The sequence below is a fragment of the Anopheles darlingi genome, chromosome 2, assembly GCF_943734745.1.
Source record: "Anopheles darlingi chromosome 2, idAnoDarlMG_H_01, whole genome shotgun sequence".
NCBI classification, from domain to species: domain Eukaryota; kingdom Metazoa; phylum Arthropoda; class Insecta; order Diptera; family Culicidae; genus Anopheles; species Anopheles darlingi.
Genome location: NC_064874.1, coordinates 89,874,402 through 89,889,401, shown reverse-complemented (window position 1 = coordinate 89,889,401; position 15,000 = coordinate 89,874,402). Strand labels below are relative to the sequence as shown.

The window sequence follows — 15,000 nt, the reverse complement described above, 5'->3', positions numbered from 1 at the left end:
TGCTGCTGGTCCGACATGATTGGATCCTCACCTAGCGAAAGAACGAAATGAAACCGATTAATGGCTGGAATAGAGGTGATGTTGCTGATGGTGCTGCATGAATGCCTTCATGATTCGTCATAATGCACACCGAGCTAGTCCACGTGAAACAACGCTACTCGCTCCTCAAACACACAATGATTGGTAATTTACAGATGGAATCGAGTGGCGGCACACCTCTCCGGTGATGCAACGAACGGGAAGATGCCGGGTTTATTTTGCACATTCCATTTATACACAACAGCTCGCGATTGAAATCTCGGTTGTGTCATTAAACAGTGACTCAAGGACTTCGATAGCTAGATGATGATAAGCATTCCACTTCAACTTTTGCCAACCAACTGAAACACCGTGTGTAGTGTCTTTGGCGAGAGTGGAAGGAAGTGTACTATGCAACAGCTACACACGCGAGGCACACAAAGCTTACCATCGACCAAACGCTGATGCACGCACTAAATGAGACTACTGATCTGCTCTAAATTCAACTACCAATCAAACTACTTCTTGCGGGAAGATTATCAACACACTAACCATCGATCGTAAACCATTCGAATGGATCGAAGGGTGAATCGATGAAGGTACTGCCGCCTTGCAAAACGCTACATTAACGCTACTCGGACGCGCTGCCACTACTGCTGCTGCTGCTACTGCTGTCGATCGTGAAAAACTCCTACACACAGGCCTAGAGAGCTTCATCGATGCCGGGCACGCACGATTTGGTCACGATCGCTCACGACCACCATCACAACACGGGTACGTTAACGGGAGTAAACGCGGGTAATGCACTGAATATAGAGCAACAACGGTGACAGCGTGTGACAAGCGAGAGCGGTGGTACTGGTGGCCACCTATTAGTACCTCTCTCGTTACGATCGCTGCGTGCATCAACAAGCGGACCATCATCTTTCGGTTTTCGGTTCGTTCCTAAAGAGCGAAACGCACCTACACAGCTAAGTAACATCATGTTGAACTATCGTGTTTACACACGTGCGCCATATTCTGGAATTTCTTCTGCCCACAATCACCGCTAAATATGACCAGTAAAATCAGAAGCAGGGACGACAACAGCATATACGGATTTCGCACGAAACGATCTTCAAGTACACTGTCCACACTTGAAAATTTGATCCACTCGACACGAATGCCGCTGGCCACCGGATCTTTTGTATGTGTGTGTATGTGTGTTTGCTCTAATTGAAACTGTTACAAGTGGCTGCCATGGCTCAGTGGCCTGTAGCAAAACACTAGTTTCGCCAGTAAGACCTGCCAAGTTGACCTGTTTTCATCGATTTGACCTAAGTAACGGCCCCGCTTGTTTACACAACAGTGAAATCAATGTTTTACGAACTGCAGTTGAGTAAATAGTACCTTGAAGAGAGGGAAATGTGAGGCAAAATTAATCATTCAGCTAAAAATGATCAACTTCCTGAGAAGGATAACATACACACACACACACATACACACGTGTGCGCATAAAAGCAGATCGCCATTCCTCCGCGTTCGTTCGCGGTAGAACGGCAGCAGCAGCAACAGTACGGAGTTCAAAGAGAAAGTTTATTTTTAAGCAAACCAACCGACCGCCACTAGAGCGCGCAAGATGGACTCTGTAGAGGCAATGGCAGTGGTTCGTTGCGCTACACCCACCAGTAGCTTCTCAGCTCGGTTTCCATGGGCCTTTTCCCACTGAGCAAGACGCGGAACTAAGAAATGGGCCGGCCCTGGCCGTTAAAAAACTCCCAAAAAAGACGAATTGGTTCTTACTCATCTTACGGTCTTCGATCTTTGACCTGGTGATCGTCGCCGCAGCACCCCAAACTTAGCTCGGGAACCAATGGCAAACGTTCGTTTCCGGTTACGATCCGGCCGATCTACTGCACAACAGGCTGCATCGCTTTGCAGGAAGAAACCGAGCAATAGTGGGCCACAGTAACACGGGAAGGGTCCTCTGGTTCCACGTGTGTGTATATGTGTGTGTGCATGCGTGTTGTGTCTCTGTTTATTTATAGCCAAATCGAAGCCAAACACCAAGAACCTCAATGTGTGTGGACCAGTGCAGTTCTCCATCCATATCAACTGGATGGTTGTTGGCTCAGTGGGGCAGGAAGAACGCTGGCCACACCGTTGCAGGCACCACATGCGGCACACACGACGAGCATTAGTGCATTCCAAGAATTATGGAAACCGGAACGCACCATGGCGTCACAGATCTAGAGTGTCACGACGAATGATCATCCCGCGCTCTCTACCGCCACTACTACCCAAAACACACTGGCGGGCTTGTGTGTTTTGTAGTGTGGAGATGATGATGATGATGGTGCAACCACATTCCGTTGGATGATAAATTATGTCATACATTCTGAGGAAGAAAGAGCGGTCGGTCGTATGCAACCAACCAAACCCCTGTTGTTGTACTACCGTGTGTGTGTGTGTGCTTTGGTGTCTCCGGTGCCATGCGTGCGATTTGCTGTTGAGCTTCCGTCGTTACGTTACCAGCGATGCGATGCGAACTTGCCATCCAGAGCCCATTACTCACATTCGAATGCGTTTTATGTGAAGGGAAAGAAGGAGGTGTTGACAGCTTGACGATCGCAGATCGGTTCGATCGAAATCGAAACGTTCTGCGGTCAGGAGGGACATTTGAGCGATCGACTGAGTTGTGAAATACTGGAACCTGAAGCTAATAAAAACCAACCCCAGCACGATGGGGATGTTAATTTACTCCAAGGAAGGTGCAAATTTTGGAACCTGTTTTTGCGAATTTTTGATTATCTCAAATACAAGAACCATTCCGCCCTAGTGGATAGATCTAGATCTGTAATAATCGCCACAAAAAGGGGGAGGTCTTTCTCCGTTACGCCCTGGCCATTCCTACTTACACGCAACACAATCAGGGCGCGTTCAGGGCGCGTTCTTATCTCCGGTCTCGGCGTGTCTCGCGCGTCGCGTCGTCGGCGTTGATCGTCTAGTCTAATTTGAAGCACGTTTTGCACAGCTCAACCGTTGGCGGTCGCAACGAACAGGGTGGGGTGTACACCCAATTGAATCACTTGTGTGCTCTCTGCCCAAGCTTCCGGTTGAGCACGGAGGTACCATCAACTAGCACCATCACACTTCTTGTGTTTTCCGATCTCGTTGTCTCTCTTGCGAGACACAATGTCACGCAAGTAGAATGGCACGTTTCTCGTACCGCCACACAATCGTACCGATACGAAGCAGTACAACTCAACGAGACAATAAAATGTGTGGCTTCTTGCCTTTGTTCTGACCGCCAATATGCGCGCACGTTTGGGCTTCGGGACACACGGGAGTAGTGCTTCGTGCTAAAAACACGTGTCACGCGCGATCACAGCGACCGCGGAGAGTACAACAACCAGCGAGCGAGCTCAACAACACACCGCGTATCAACGCGAACCGTACATGAAAGACTGAACGAACGCCCTCCCCTAGTGGCTTGTCGAGCGCGCCACTAACATGCATCAGCCCGTCCCGCCATACACATGCGGCAAATGGCCGGCCGGCGAGGGTGGTTGATGTATGTTTACCGATCGGGTGTATTCTTTATGACCGGGTAAGCGAGCTACGTGAGCGACACACGCCTGAAACACGCTGCGTACTACCGCCGGATACGGTTGACTACTACTGAGTGACTGAGTAACGGGCGAAAGTGAATGACTACACGGAGAACCAGTCTCTCACTTGATGATGCCGATGATGATGATGATGGTGGTGGTGGTGGAATGAAGCAGTGAAAAGTGCTCGCCCGCATATAGCTACTGCTGCACATATGGTCAAAATCGGGCATTTCTAGGTTTGCCGCATAGCTTCGCGACCACCCACCCCATCCCTTTTGCCCTCTCTCTCTCTCTCTATATGCCAGCCGTGAATGATTGAACGAGTGAGTGAATGAGCGCACGCGAATCTTGGTGTCTGCAATGGGGCGAGGACGATGGGGTACGATATGCTACGCCATGTGTGTCAGACAGACAGCCAGACACGGTGTGGGGGGGTGAAGGGATGAAATGTTGTGTTTTGGCAGATGGCGGCCAACAAGGGCTGCACCGGAAGGTGGGGGGAGGTTGGCCAACTTACGTGTGTAACGCATTTGCGATTGATAGTATTTGATGGCGCCACTACCACCGTACAGGTGCTGTGCCTGAACGAGCGCTTTCGTGTCAGTGGCCGTCGGTGAAGGCGAACCACCTTCGGGACCTCCTGAGTTCCCGTAGAACGGAGGGGTGGGAGAGGAACAAAGAACGGCAAAATGCAGCAATGCGACCGCAGCCGCAGTGTGGAAAGGGAATTTCGGGTCATTCGAGTATTAATGCCGTGCATGTCAGAGATTTGCGGAATAGTTGGCGGATTTTCAAATGACCAATGGACACCGGGGCGCAGGCAGAGCCAAGAGGATACAGTTTCATTCGCGATAGGATTTCATAGAATTCATTCGTTGGGAAACGCAATTTCAGAGCGGGAGTTTAGTAAGGTTCACAAGGAAAAGAAAAGAGAAAGATAGAAAGAGAAAGTGTAAGTTAGAGTTGTAGATAGAAGGAGGATATTACATTAGAGGAAAGAAGAAGGCGGTTGCAAGCATTGGCTTGGAAACAGAATAAGCAATTGGAACTGGAAAGCGGAAGCATCTGACGAAAATTCGGAATTCGAAATGCTTGCACAAACTGTGCTTAAGTGAAACGCGGCATTGTTTGAGGCACAAAACTGTGAAATAAACTAGCAAGAACAAGACGTCCAGAGCCCTTTGCCCTCTGAACCCGAACACGCACAGCTCGTTAAACCCCTATCATCGACCTTCGTATTTGTGAAGCGCCGACGAACAACCAGAATCGATTCAAGCTTAAAATTGCAGCAAAACATGAACTCGCAATGGCCGAATCCAGCAGCGAAAAGCAAATTTACAAGCACTGCAGTAAACCAACGCTTTGCGATCACTTACCTTCATCCTCGGAATCGGACAGGAACGTTTCGTGGATCGTTTCCGGTCCGACGATCTTGAACTTCTCATCAACCGTCTGCGTTACGCTCGTCTCCGTAACCACCTTCAACGTTTCCACCACTGTGATGTAGCCCAGCTTGTCGGCGATCGACAATGCGGTCTGGCCACTGTTAGTAACTGCCTCCGGGTTTGCCTTATTTTTCAGCAAAATGTTTATGATCAGCGTGTGGCCCTGTTGGGCGGCCTGATGCAGCGGCGTATGTCCGATGTTGGTCTTCATCTCGATGTTGGCATCGTTCTCGATCAGATACTTCACCATACCGGCCTGACCAAAGTGAGCGGCCACGTGCAGCGGGGTGAAACCGGTCTTTGTTACCGGATCGATGCGTGCCTTATGCTCAAGCAGTGTCTCCGCAATACCGACGTGATCTTCCTGTGCGCACAGATGCAACGGTGTCAACCCATTCTTGGCGGCATGATTGGGATCGGCACCGTTCTCGAGCAGCGTACGAGCCATATCGCTGTGACCCTCCTGGGCGGACAGGTGTAACGGCGTGAAACCCGTTTTACTTTCCGCGTTCGCATCCGCCTTGTACTCGAGCAGTGTCGTTGCGATGTGTAGCTGGTTCTTCTTCGAAGCAATATGTAACGGCGTATGGCCGTTCTTGGCCGGCGAGTACGGTGAGGCTCCCTTCTCGAGCAGCAACAGAGCCACCTTCTGATTATCGTAGTGACTAGCGACATGCAGTGGAGTGACACCGTTTTTGCCCTGCACATCGACCTGGGCACCGCGCTCCAATAGCAACTCGGCACACTTCAGATTGCCGTACTTAGCAGCGAGATGAAGGGGCGTGAATCCCTTTTTCGTGACCGCCTCCACGTTGGCTTCGTTGTCGAGCAGCAACGCTGCCACCTCATCCTGACCCTCTTTCGCGGCGATATGAAGCGGCGTGTAATTGTCCTTCGTGTTCGCATCGATCTTAGCGCCGTGCTGTAGCAGCAGCATCACAATCTCCATGTTACCGATTCTAAAATAGCAGAAAAACACTATTAGATTCTGGAGATGACTTCTCACAGGCATAGTACTTACCGCGATGCAACATGCAGTGGTGTCTGATCTTCACGAGCTTGGGCATTAACGTACGCACCGTTTCGCAGCAGAATGCGAATGATGTCCGTCTGCTTGGCGCGTGCCGCTAGATGAAGTGGCGTTTCGCCCCGCACCGTCGGTATGTCCGGGCTGGCATCGTGCTGCAGCAGATAGATCACAATGTTCATGCAACCCATAAAGCTGGCCACATGCAGCGGTGTCAGGCCGCTCTCCGTCGTCGCACCAATCGTAGCGCCATGATTCAGCAGCAGTTCCACCACTTTGATCCGATTCTTTTTACACGCAATATGCAACGGCGTGAAGCCATTCAGGGCTCGTGCATTCGGATCGGCATTACGATCGAGCAAGAGTTTCGCTACCTTCACGTGTCCACAGTGGGCCGCCACGTGAAGCGCCGTCAGATAGTCGATCGTAATGTCATCGACGGGAGATTTGTTCATCAGCAGAATGCGAGCTGCACTGACGTGTTCACCCTGGGCCGCCATGTGCAGCGGGGCCAGTCCGTTTTTGGTCTTCGAAATGATCTCGGCACCCTGCTCCAGCAGCACCTCGATCACCTGATCATGACCGGAGCGGGCAGCACAGTGCAGCGGAGTCAAGCCATCGCGGGTGATGCTGTCGATCCGGGCATGGTTCGCAATCAGTAGCTTCACCATGTTCAGCTTACCCCACTTGCATGCCACGTGCAGCGGTGTGATGTTATGTTTGGCAGTAAAGTTTGCGTCCGCACCTTTCTCGATCAACAGCTGGGCCACATTCACGTTGCCATAGTGTGCAGCAATGTGGAGCGGTGTGAATCCACTCTTTGATGAAACATCCGGGTTATGTTCGTTCTAAAATACAGATGAAAGGCAAAAATTACAATTTTGCACATATTGGTAAATTGCCAAGAGTAATACCGCCTAAGATACCGTCTGGGTGAACTGTAAACTAACGAATCCTAAATCATCGAGCTTAACCTACACTACAATAGCATTGTTACACTGTTGTAACACGTTACTTAGTATAGTAACAACAGACTTTTCAACCGCCACACTCAACCTAACTCCCTTTCTTGTGCCGTACTAGCGATGCTATTAATCTGTTTGCCAAGAGACTGGCAGGCGGGGCCTCCTAACACAACCCTTCTCGGCGAATGCTAGTTTTCTCACCTCGAGCAACAACTTTGCCGCCTTGACGTCATCCTTCTTGGCCGCTATATGCAGTGCCGGTAATCGCACCTTTCCGCGCGTATCACTTTCGAGCAGCACGGCCACCACTTTGTCGTGACCTTGCTGCATCGCCACGGCCAACGGCGTGAAGCCATCCTGCAACGAGAGCAACGAAACGGAGCGATGTTAGCTTCCTGCTTTAACGAAGGGCGCTGGCGTCGAACTGCTGCATACCTCGGTGGCCAGAGCCGGATTAGCACCCTTAGCGAGCAGATAATTTACACACTCGTCGTGGTTTTCCTGTGCCGCCATGTAGAGCGGCGTGAAACCATTCTGCGACTGCACGTTGACGGATGCGTTGTACTGCAGCAGCAGATGTATGATATCCTTCTGACCAGCAAGTGATGCGATGTGTAGCGCCGTGTTGCCCTTCTTCGTCGCATTGTCCACATTTGCACCGCGCTTCAGCAGCTCGTTCACGATATCATAGTGTCCATCCTTGGCCGCCAGGTGCAGCGCATTGAGACCATTCTGTGTGTGTGTGACAAGGGGAACGAAGGGGGTTAGCAATCACGGGACCATTTAAACGGTGACTACGAGAGCTCGAGCTTACCGCATTGCACGTGTTGATGTCGGTCACCTGGCCCGTCTCGAGGTATTCTATCAACTTCGGGAGATCACCTGCCCGGGCCGCCCGCAGGAACGCTGTGTTTGTATCATTCTGTTAAGAAAAGGAAGGAGAAAATCACACATCAGTCACGGGAGTTAAGCGAGGATGAATCTACGAAACGATTTTCTAATAAACCCAAGACAGTAAGCAGCGACTCTCACCACGTCTCTTCTACAGGAGAAACGGAATCGGTTCTTTATGTTCCTCATTGCGTGTAGTCTGGAGAGCAGCATAACTCGCAATGAAACACAGTTTGCGGACTACGAATAGCTCTAATATGGCTACGGACGGCCGTAAGTGTATTCGTTTCGCAAGGAAACGATTGATTGGGGGCAAATGTTAGCCTCAATGCATTGATTACTTCTATCAAACTTAAGCGAAACGGATTCTAGGGCGTCTGGCTTTCATCAAACCGTATCGTTGCCGTTTGCTTATGTTTAGCTACCGTGTTGGTAGCCGGCTTAATGTTTCAGGGCACACACAACCCATCCAGATATGCACCAATTTCCGTTTCGATATTTTTGGAGGCAAAACCGCCTTGCAGACACCACCACCACCATGCACATCTGGCGTGCTAGTGTACGCTGAGGCAGCGTGAATCTGTTGCCATGATCGCGTGTTGCTGCAATCAGTGCATGTTGCGAATTGATTCAATCGAGCTGTCCAGATTGAAGTTATTGCAGTTCATCAGTGCGAACAGGCTAAACGATGCAGACTTTACTCGTCGTACAGATTGAAGTGATAGTATCCAAACAAAGTGTTTGTAAAAAAGTGGTTTTCGTGTTTGTGTTTGGAATATTTCTTCATTCTTAACATTCTGGACGAACGATTAAAGCATATGCTTTCAAGAGAGGGGATGGAGGATGATTTATTAAACAATTTGAAGCACAAACATTCCCACGCATATCACATACCACCATACCCATATTGTTGCTCTCCAAAAACAGAGAATCAAACATGGAGAACAGCGCTTGAGCCGCATAAGATGATTTTTCCAACGACATTCTCAAGCTTTCTTCCCGTCGAAAACATACTCGCTTCCATCATAACGACATCCACCGTTGGCCGTAAATCACAATTTTATACAACATAAATGTTGCACTCCCCATAAATAATTGGCCACACCGACACCGATTACAGTGGCTGACCGACGGCCGGCCGGTAAATGAAACCCACTCGCCGGAATCTGAGAAGAAGAATACGAAACAATCGAAAATTACGACACAGGGCCAGAATGCCCTTAGCCTGCCAGCCCTGCGACGACCACACGTCGCTCCATAAATGGGAATCTTTCTCTGTCTCTGGCATTCCACTCCGAGGCCCATGTTACCGCCGGTTGGTCTTGGACTCTCGTGGCTCGTGCTTTCACTTGTGCGCGCGATCTCGTTTTCGATCGCATTGCATCACGGGCACTCTTCTTGCTGGCATGGCCTCGGACTTTGATGAAGAGGCCGGTTTCGTCCCTTTAAATGGGCGAACCGGCATACGGCCACACGGACACACAAACACATACTGTGAGATCATGGGTCGACATGGGAGCAATTTAAGATTAAGCAGCAGTCAAGCGATCCGCAACGGTGATCCGTGCTCTCGAAACCGGAGTTATGGCATCGCTTATCCCTCATCTTCGTCGATTCTTTGCTGACCGTTTCCCGTGGTTTCTTCCATTGGATTCGGTATGAAGCGAGACCCATGCTTGACCCACTTCGGTGCTATTTACTACAGAGAAGAAGCTGCACAAAAACATACTTTAACTGCGCTACGCGCGCTTCCAAAACCACATAAATGTTGATATGAAAACCGAACACAGTACATTAATTGGCGGCGACGGAGAAGGGAACGGTTATCTGCCTCACGTTCGCTGATCCCAATCCTCTTGCGACAGTTGAGGGTGTCGCAATGGCTGCACTACGTGAGCCACATAACGTGCGAAGGTAATTGAAAGTTTGCCCAAAACATACGCTGCGCTGCTGCCCTGGTGGCGATGCTGCAGTATGTCTCAGAGCACTCCTTCCGAGGCCACAACGAGCCACAAGGGATTCTAGTAAGGCGAGCGGACGGCTGAAGGCAAACAAACCGTACAAGTCAGCAAGATAACAATCGGGCCGCATGGAACGGTGTAAAAGGTTGCGCCAGCGGACCGGACATGTACGTGAACTTAATTAACGCCGAACAGAATCGAATGCTGTTGCTCTGAAAGGACGTTGACTGGTGGCATGTGGAGCAGGCATGTACCAGGTCCTAATTTAATGGTTTGATATGAAGTAGACAAGAATTGTTTTTAATTACAAGTTTTCAAACACAACGCTATGGAGTGATTCAAAATATAATGAATGAAAATATAGAAACAAAGTTATTTAACAATAATCAACTACTATTCGAAAGAAGTGTATGAAAAAGCTAGTGAATCACATGCAAAACACCCCGGATCGTTAGCCTTATCGTTGTGCAAATCAAGAACGACAATCCCAACAGTGCTACGCCTACAATGAACTCCGATATGAAAAGGGAACCAGTAGCTTACAACGGAACCTGTCGGAACCTTCATCACCGTCAGTGCGGCAGAAGCACACACTCTACACAACACGCTCGATTAAGTACTTCCGATACGAACCGCACAAAATAGTACCGACGACGACAACGACGACAAGAGTTCGACGCGACGTGGTACACGAGAAGAAAAAATCCAATTAACCTGTCACGGTGACGGCAATCTGGAGCATTCGTTGTGGCCCGACGGCGATGTCGCACGTCAATCTTTCCTGCCACGGGTGCGCTCGCAAACCAGGTGAATCATCGAAATAAATATGAGAGCACAAATGGGGACGCACTAGTTCTGGAAGAGTGCCAACCACTTCAACAACGAATCGAAACCGATGTCGAGAAGGAGTAGAACATATTCATTGGAGACAAACTTATTGGAGAGGCAAGGGTTTGGCACTCGGGAGAACCTAATGGAGTGGTTAACGAGCATCGTTTTACAACAGGGAATGGTTCATCGGTTGATTCAAATCGACGTTAGGCTCGAGCGAGCGCAAAAGATGAAACGCTACGCGTCTTTACCGGGAGCGTGATGTCTTCATGGCTGCCGGAGACCTACTCAAGCGTTCCAGGAAGATCGCTATGTAGATCGCAATTCACGGAATCGATCGATGTCTGTCGATCCCCCGATCGTACCCACGTTGCAGACCAATTGAGTCATCAGAACGTGTAGCGCAAGCGAGGCAGCATGGTTCATGGTTTAATGCGTCAGCTGATAGCGGTTCCAACGTTACGTATTCTCGGTATTTGTTGTTTAAAGAACGAGCTCAATTTACACTTTGTTTAGATTCTAGCAACTGTCTTATGTAGCCTTATGCCTTTTGATAACATTTCTGACTGAGACAATTAGGAGCGTAAGTCAATCGTGCAGCCAATCAGCGAGCTAGATTGTTACGAAAACGACCTAAAACTGTCACTTTAACTGCATTGCGACATTGTGTTGCAGTTTGCCACAATGAACGCCGTGCTACGTTAATGGGACAGGTCGATACGAGTCCTCCAATCGAGAAACCTTCCTCTCTCGATGGCAGGAAAAATCGATTAATTGCAAAACATGTAAACGGTAGTTAGCCACGCCAAAATATCACTCGACGTTGCTATAGCTCGGAGGATTCCGAGCCAGCAGAATTATGATTTTTGCATCGGAAAGAACAGCGTGTTCTCACGTTTAACATTTGGACAGGAGAGTTCATATCCTGCAGACAACACCGCACAACCCATAACATCGTCTTCAGACAGCCTTTTACGATTCTTCTTTACGCAAAAGGGATTCACCCGCCCCGTTCCTCGGCACACACTCGCCACAAAATGCAGAATGCGACCGGTGAAAATGGCAGGGCCGGGAAAAATGATGGCCAAATAGCACGCGATCCGCGAGACGGTGTGCTTGCCGGTTGGTGGTGGTTAGTGCCACACCCAATCTGAACAGCATATTGCAGAGCGAAGGTCAGCTTCGTGTTTCATTAGTCCTGAGTGCGCGCTTCTTGATGTGTTTCGTGATGGAGGAAAGAAGCCTCTTAACTGATTTTTATGAAGCTACATTCGATGATTGAAAACGGAACTCACCACCTGGCCACTAAGCAGAGGGAAGCCCATCTCTTCTCTCTCTCCTCGCTTCAAGCTCTTGAGCTTGATTCGTTTAATAACCAAACTGATCAATCTTGTTTGCCTTTCCACGACGATTGGGAACGAGGCAGACGGGAATGTTGGTATACCAACCGGTGCGCTGAACGATAATCCAAAACCGGTCCTCGGATTTCTCGATAAGCGGTATGACGTCCCTCGAGAAAGTCCCTCTCGAGGACACTAAATCATTTCAAAGGTTTCATATCGCGCGCAGTCCAGCGTGGAGTGTATATGGAATCAAATTACCTTCACCGAGACGCCCTAATCGTGTTGTACGTTTATGTCCGGACATGTTGGAATGACTGGTGAAAGATGTGTAGCCGAAGCCAAATGAGCTTAAAGACCAATTGACCAGCGATCCCCGCGATCGCACTTGTCTTTTTCCTTAGCCAGCGTCGTGCATTGCGTGCTTCATGGTTCGCAGATCAAAGCCCCTACGACGGCGGACAGTTTATATGCACGATTTATGCTCTTTCTTTCTCTCTGCGCCATTGAGTACCGCACCAACGAGTTAGACCGGAGAGGGACGTATTTTAGAAACCGTTTGATGCATTTAGCCGCCCAATGGGCAATGCCATACGTACTGAGCAAATGGCATTCCGGTCGGTTAATTGCAATCAATCCAGCGAGTGGCGAGCGGCCGGGCCCTATCGAGCGCGTGGAATGCAGTCGCCGTTTGTAATGTGGCCGCTGTGGTTCGATGCCGTAAGTCAGGCTCAATTGAATCAAGTGGCATGACGGGTTGAACATGCTTTTTCCCGGTTTTTCTTTATGTTTTACATTCAACAGGGAATCTTTGGTGGAGCGCGAGCGCGAGGTTTTTATCTGCGACAAACACATTCAAGAGATCTTTTGAGTAAATTTTGAAACCAGCAAAAACGTAGCATTTTCTCCCTTCCATGCGCTGCAGATACATCAAAGAATTAATGTTCGCGTCTTCAAATCTTCCGACACGATCGTTGAGCACGTTTAATCCGCGTTTGAACCCTTCTTGCTACCAAGGCGAGCGTGCCAAGAGGCGGGTCGCCGTTTCATTTAATGGCGCTTGAGCAGCAACAGCAGCAGCGGCAACACCAACATCCCAAAGTGGCCAATGTTTAGATTTAATTTAAGGCCGGCTTTCCCATCATACTGCCCACGCCAACGGAGCGGAATTCAATTAAACACCCCCGGAGAACGGGAGAAGATGCTAATCTTAAGAACCTAGCATAAATGTCCACACTGTCGTCGCCGTTGTCGTCGTCGGCGTCGTCGGCAGCAGCTGCGGATGTGTTCACATAAATTGTGCAAAGAGTGTGTGCGGGAGTGTTTACGCAAAGATAACGACTAATTGCACCTCGTAGGAGGTACCAAGAGATGCCGACATACAACAAAGTAATTGAAATCGAAAGCGGGCATCAGCTGTTGCAAATTAAAAAACTGGAGGAAACATGAAAGGTTGTGTGAAAAGTGAGAGTTTGCTAAATTCAATTCAATTCCTTACGCGCTTTCATAACTCTATAAAAAAATTGAACAGAATTTGTCGATGAAAAGGAGCATAAAATTTAATAAAACTGCTCAATACTCCCTTTCCCAGAGCATGCATGAATTCATGGTATTATCGAGGCAAAATCGACGATGATCTCATTCCGTTGCCGTTCCTCGCGATGCACGAGGAAAAATCAAATTTTCACCGCGCACCGAACGGAATCGCTAGTCAAATAGAGTTAACTGTCGGATCGCACAGAACACGCCAACACACCTCCCGCACAACCATATAGCTGGATGGATAAGTGGATTTCCCAGAAAGTGATGAGAGGAAATGGAGCAAAATAAACAAAACTAGCAGCGGCTGATTGAGCAACACAGCACGGCGCAGTCCAGTTGAGCGTCATTTTGGAAATCATTTTAAGCTTCAAACTTCAAACCGAGGAATGTCAAGTGGAATTTGCTCTCTGCCTCTTGTCGTCCATCTTGTCAAGTGAGTTTTCCACCGATTTCGACCCAAAGAGCGACCATAAATCGATTTGAAGCGCACCGAACCACAGCAGAGCACAATGTTGTACGATCTAGAACCAAAAAGAAGGAAGAGAGAGAGAGTGTGTGTGTTCGGGTAACAGGAAACGGGGTCTCGCGACCGCATGACGCCAACCACATCTGACCAGCCGTCCACCCGCTCGCCTTTTCGTCTGATCTGCCTCCCTTTTTTATTGTTGAACCACCACCCGCCGGCGGCATTGGAGCAATTTGCAATATGCATAATGCAGCAGCAACGGCGGTTGTGACGCCAACGACGACTAAGCACGAATGCATCCCCGCATGGCACAGGGACACAGAGCGTCGAGCTGCGTCCGATAGTATAGTAGTGGCCTACGGGGGAATGGCCTAGTTTCTGCACCGGCCTCTAGGTTTGCATCAACGGCCTGGACCGCTTTTCTTCGAAAAGGACAAAGCCAAGTCCGCGCCATTATAGAAGCAACAATCGTTCGCTGGTCTCCCATGAGTCCTGTGCTGAATTATTACTCCCTTCCTGGATGACACTGGAAGGACATTCAAGCACTGTCTTGGTAAACATTTCAACTACCGACCAGTCATCACTAACCTGAACAGGGACAGTAGAGTGGCTCGGAATGAGCGTTAAATTGAGTTGTTGTAACATGCACCTCTTGGCCTTCAGATTTCGAAGGGAGTTGCAGTCCCCCCGAGAAAGGTCTCAAGTCCTTAAGGAGCGTATGGTGCTACCGTTTTTACTGCTAATGAAACTCGTAATAGCCAATGTCTTAAATGCCGTGCATGTCCGGATCGTCGTAATAACCCCCCTGACCGTGCGAGACGTGCCAATGGTGCTGTTGTCCAAAAACCGAAAGGCGAGAGCAGTTTAAACTGTTTTAACGACACTTTACGGCGATTTGATGGGTGTCGTAGCTCGATTTGC

General features: G+C 49.2%; 1 protein-coding gene across 7 annotated transcripts in view; it reads right to left on the bottom strand.

Annotated features, from left to right (window-relative positions):
- LOC125958970 (ankyrin-3) overlaps positions 1 to 15,000 on the bottom strand; it is a 52,794-nt gene that overhangs the window by 13,208 nt on the left and 24,586 nt on the right. For 6 of the 7 annotated variants that reach the window (XM_049691738.1, XM_049691742.1, XM_049691743.1 and 3 more), the window contains exons 3-9: positions 7,863 to 7,970; positions 7,484 to 7,780; positions 7,250 to 7,405; positions 6,078 to 6,931; positions 4,988 to 6,015; positions 4,129 to 4,251; positions 1 to 31 (exon numbers count right to left, since the gene is read on the bottom strand). The exon at positions 1 to 31 is cut by the window's left edge and continues 216 nt beyond it. In XM_049691738.1, the coding sequence (XP_049547695.1) occupies positions 1 to 31; positions 4,129 to 4,251; positions 4,988 to 6,015; positions 6,078 to 6,931; positions 7,250 to 7,405; positions 7,484 to 7,780; positions 7,863 to 7,970 (2,597 nt within the window). The remainder of the gene's footprint in view (positions 32 to 4,128; positions 4,252 to 4,987; positions 6,016 to 6,077; positions 6,932 to 7,249; positions 7,406 to 7,483; positions 7,781 to 7,862; positions 7,971 to 15,000) is intronic. The other variant, XM_049691741.1, reaches the window with a different exon arrangement.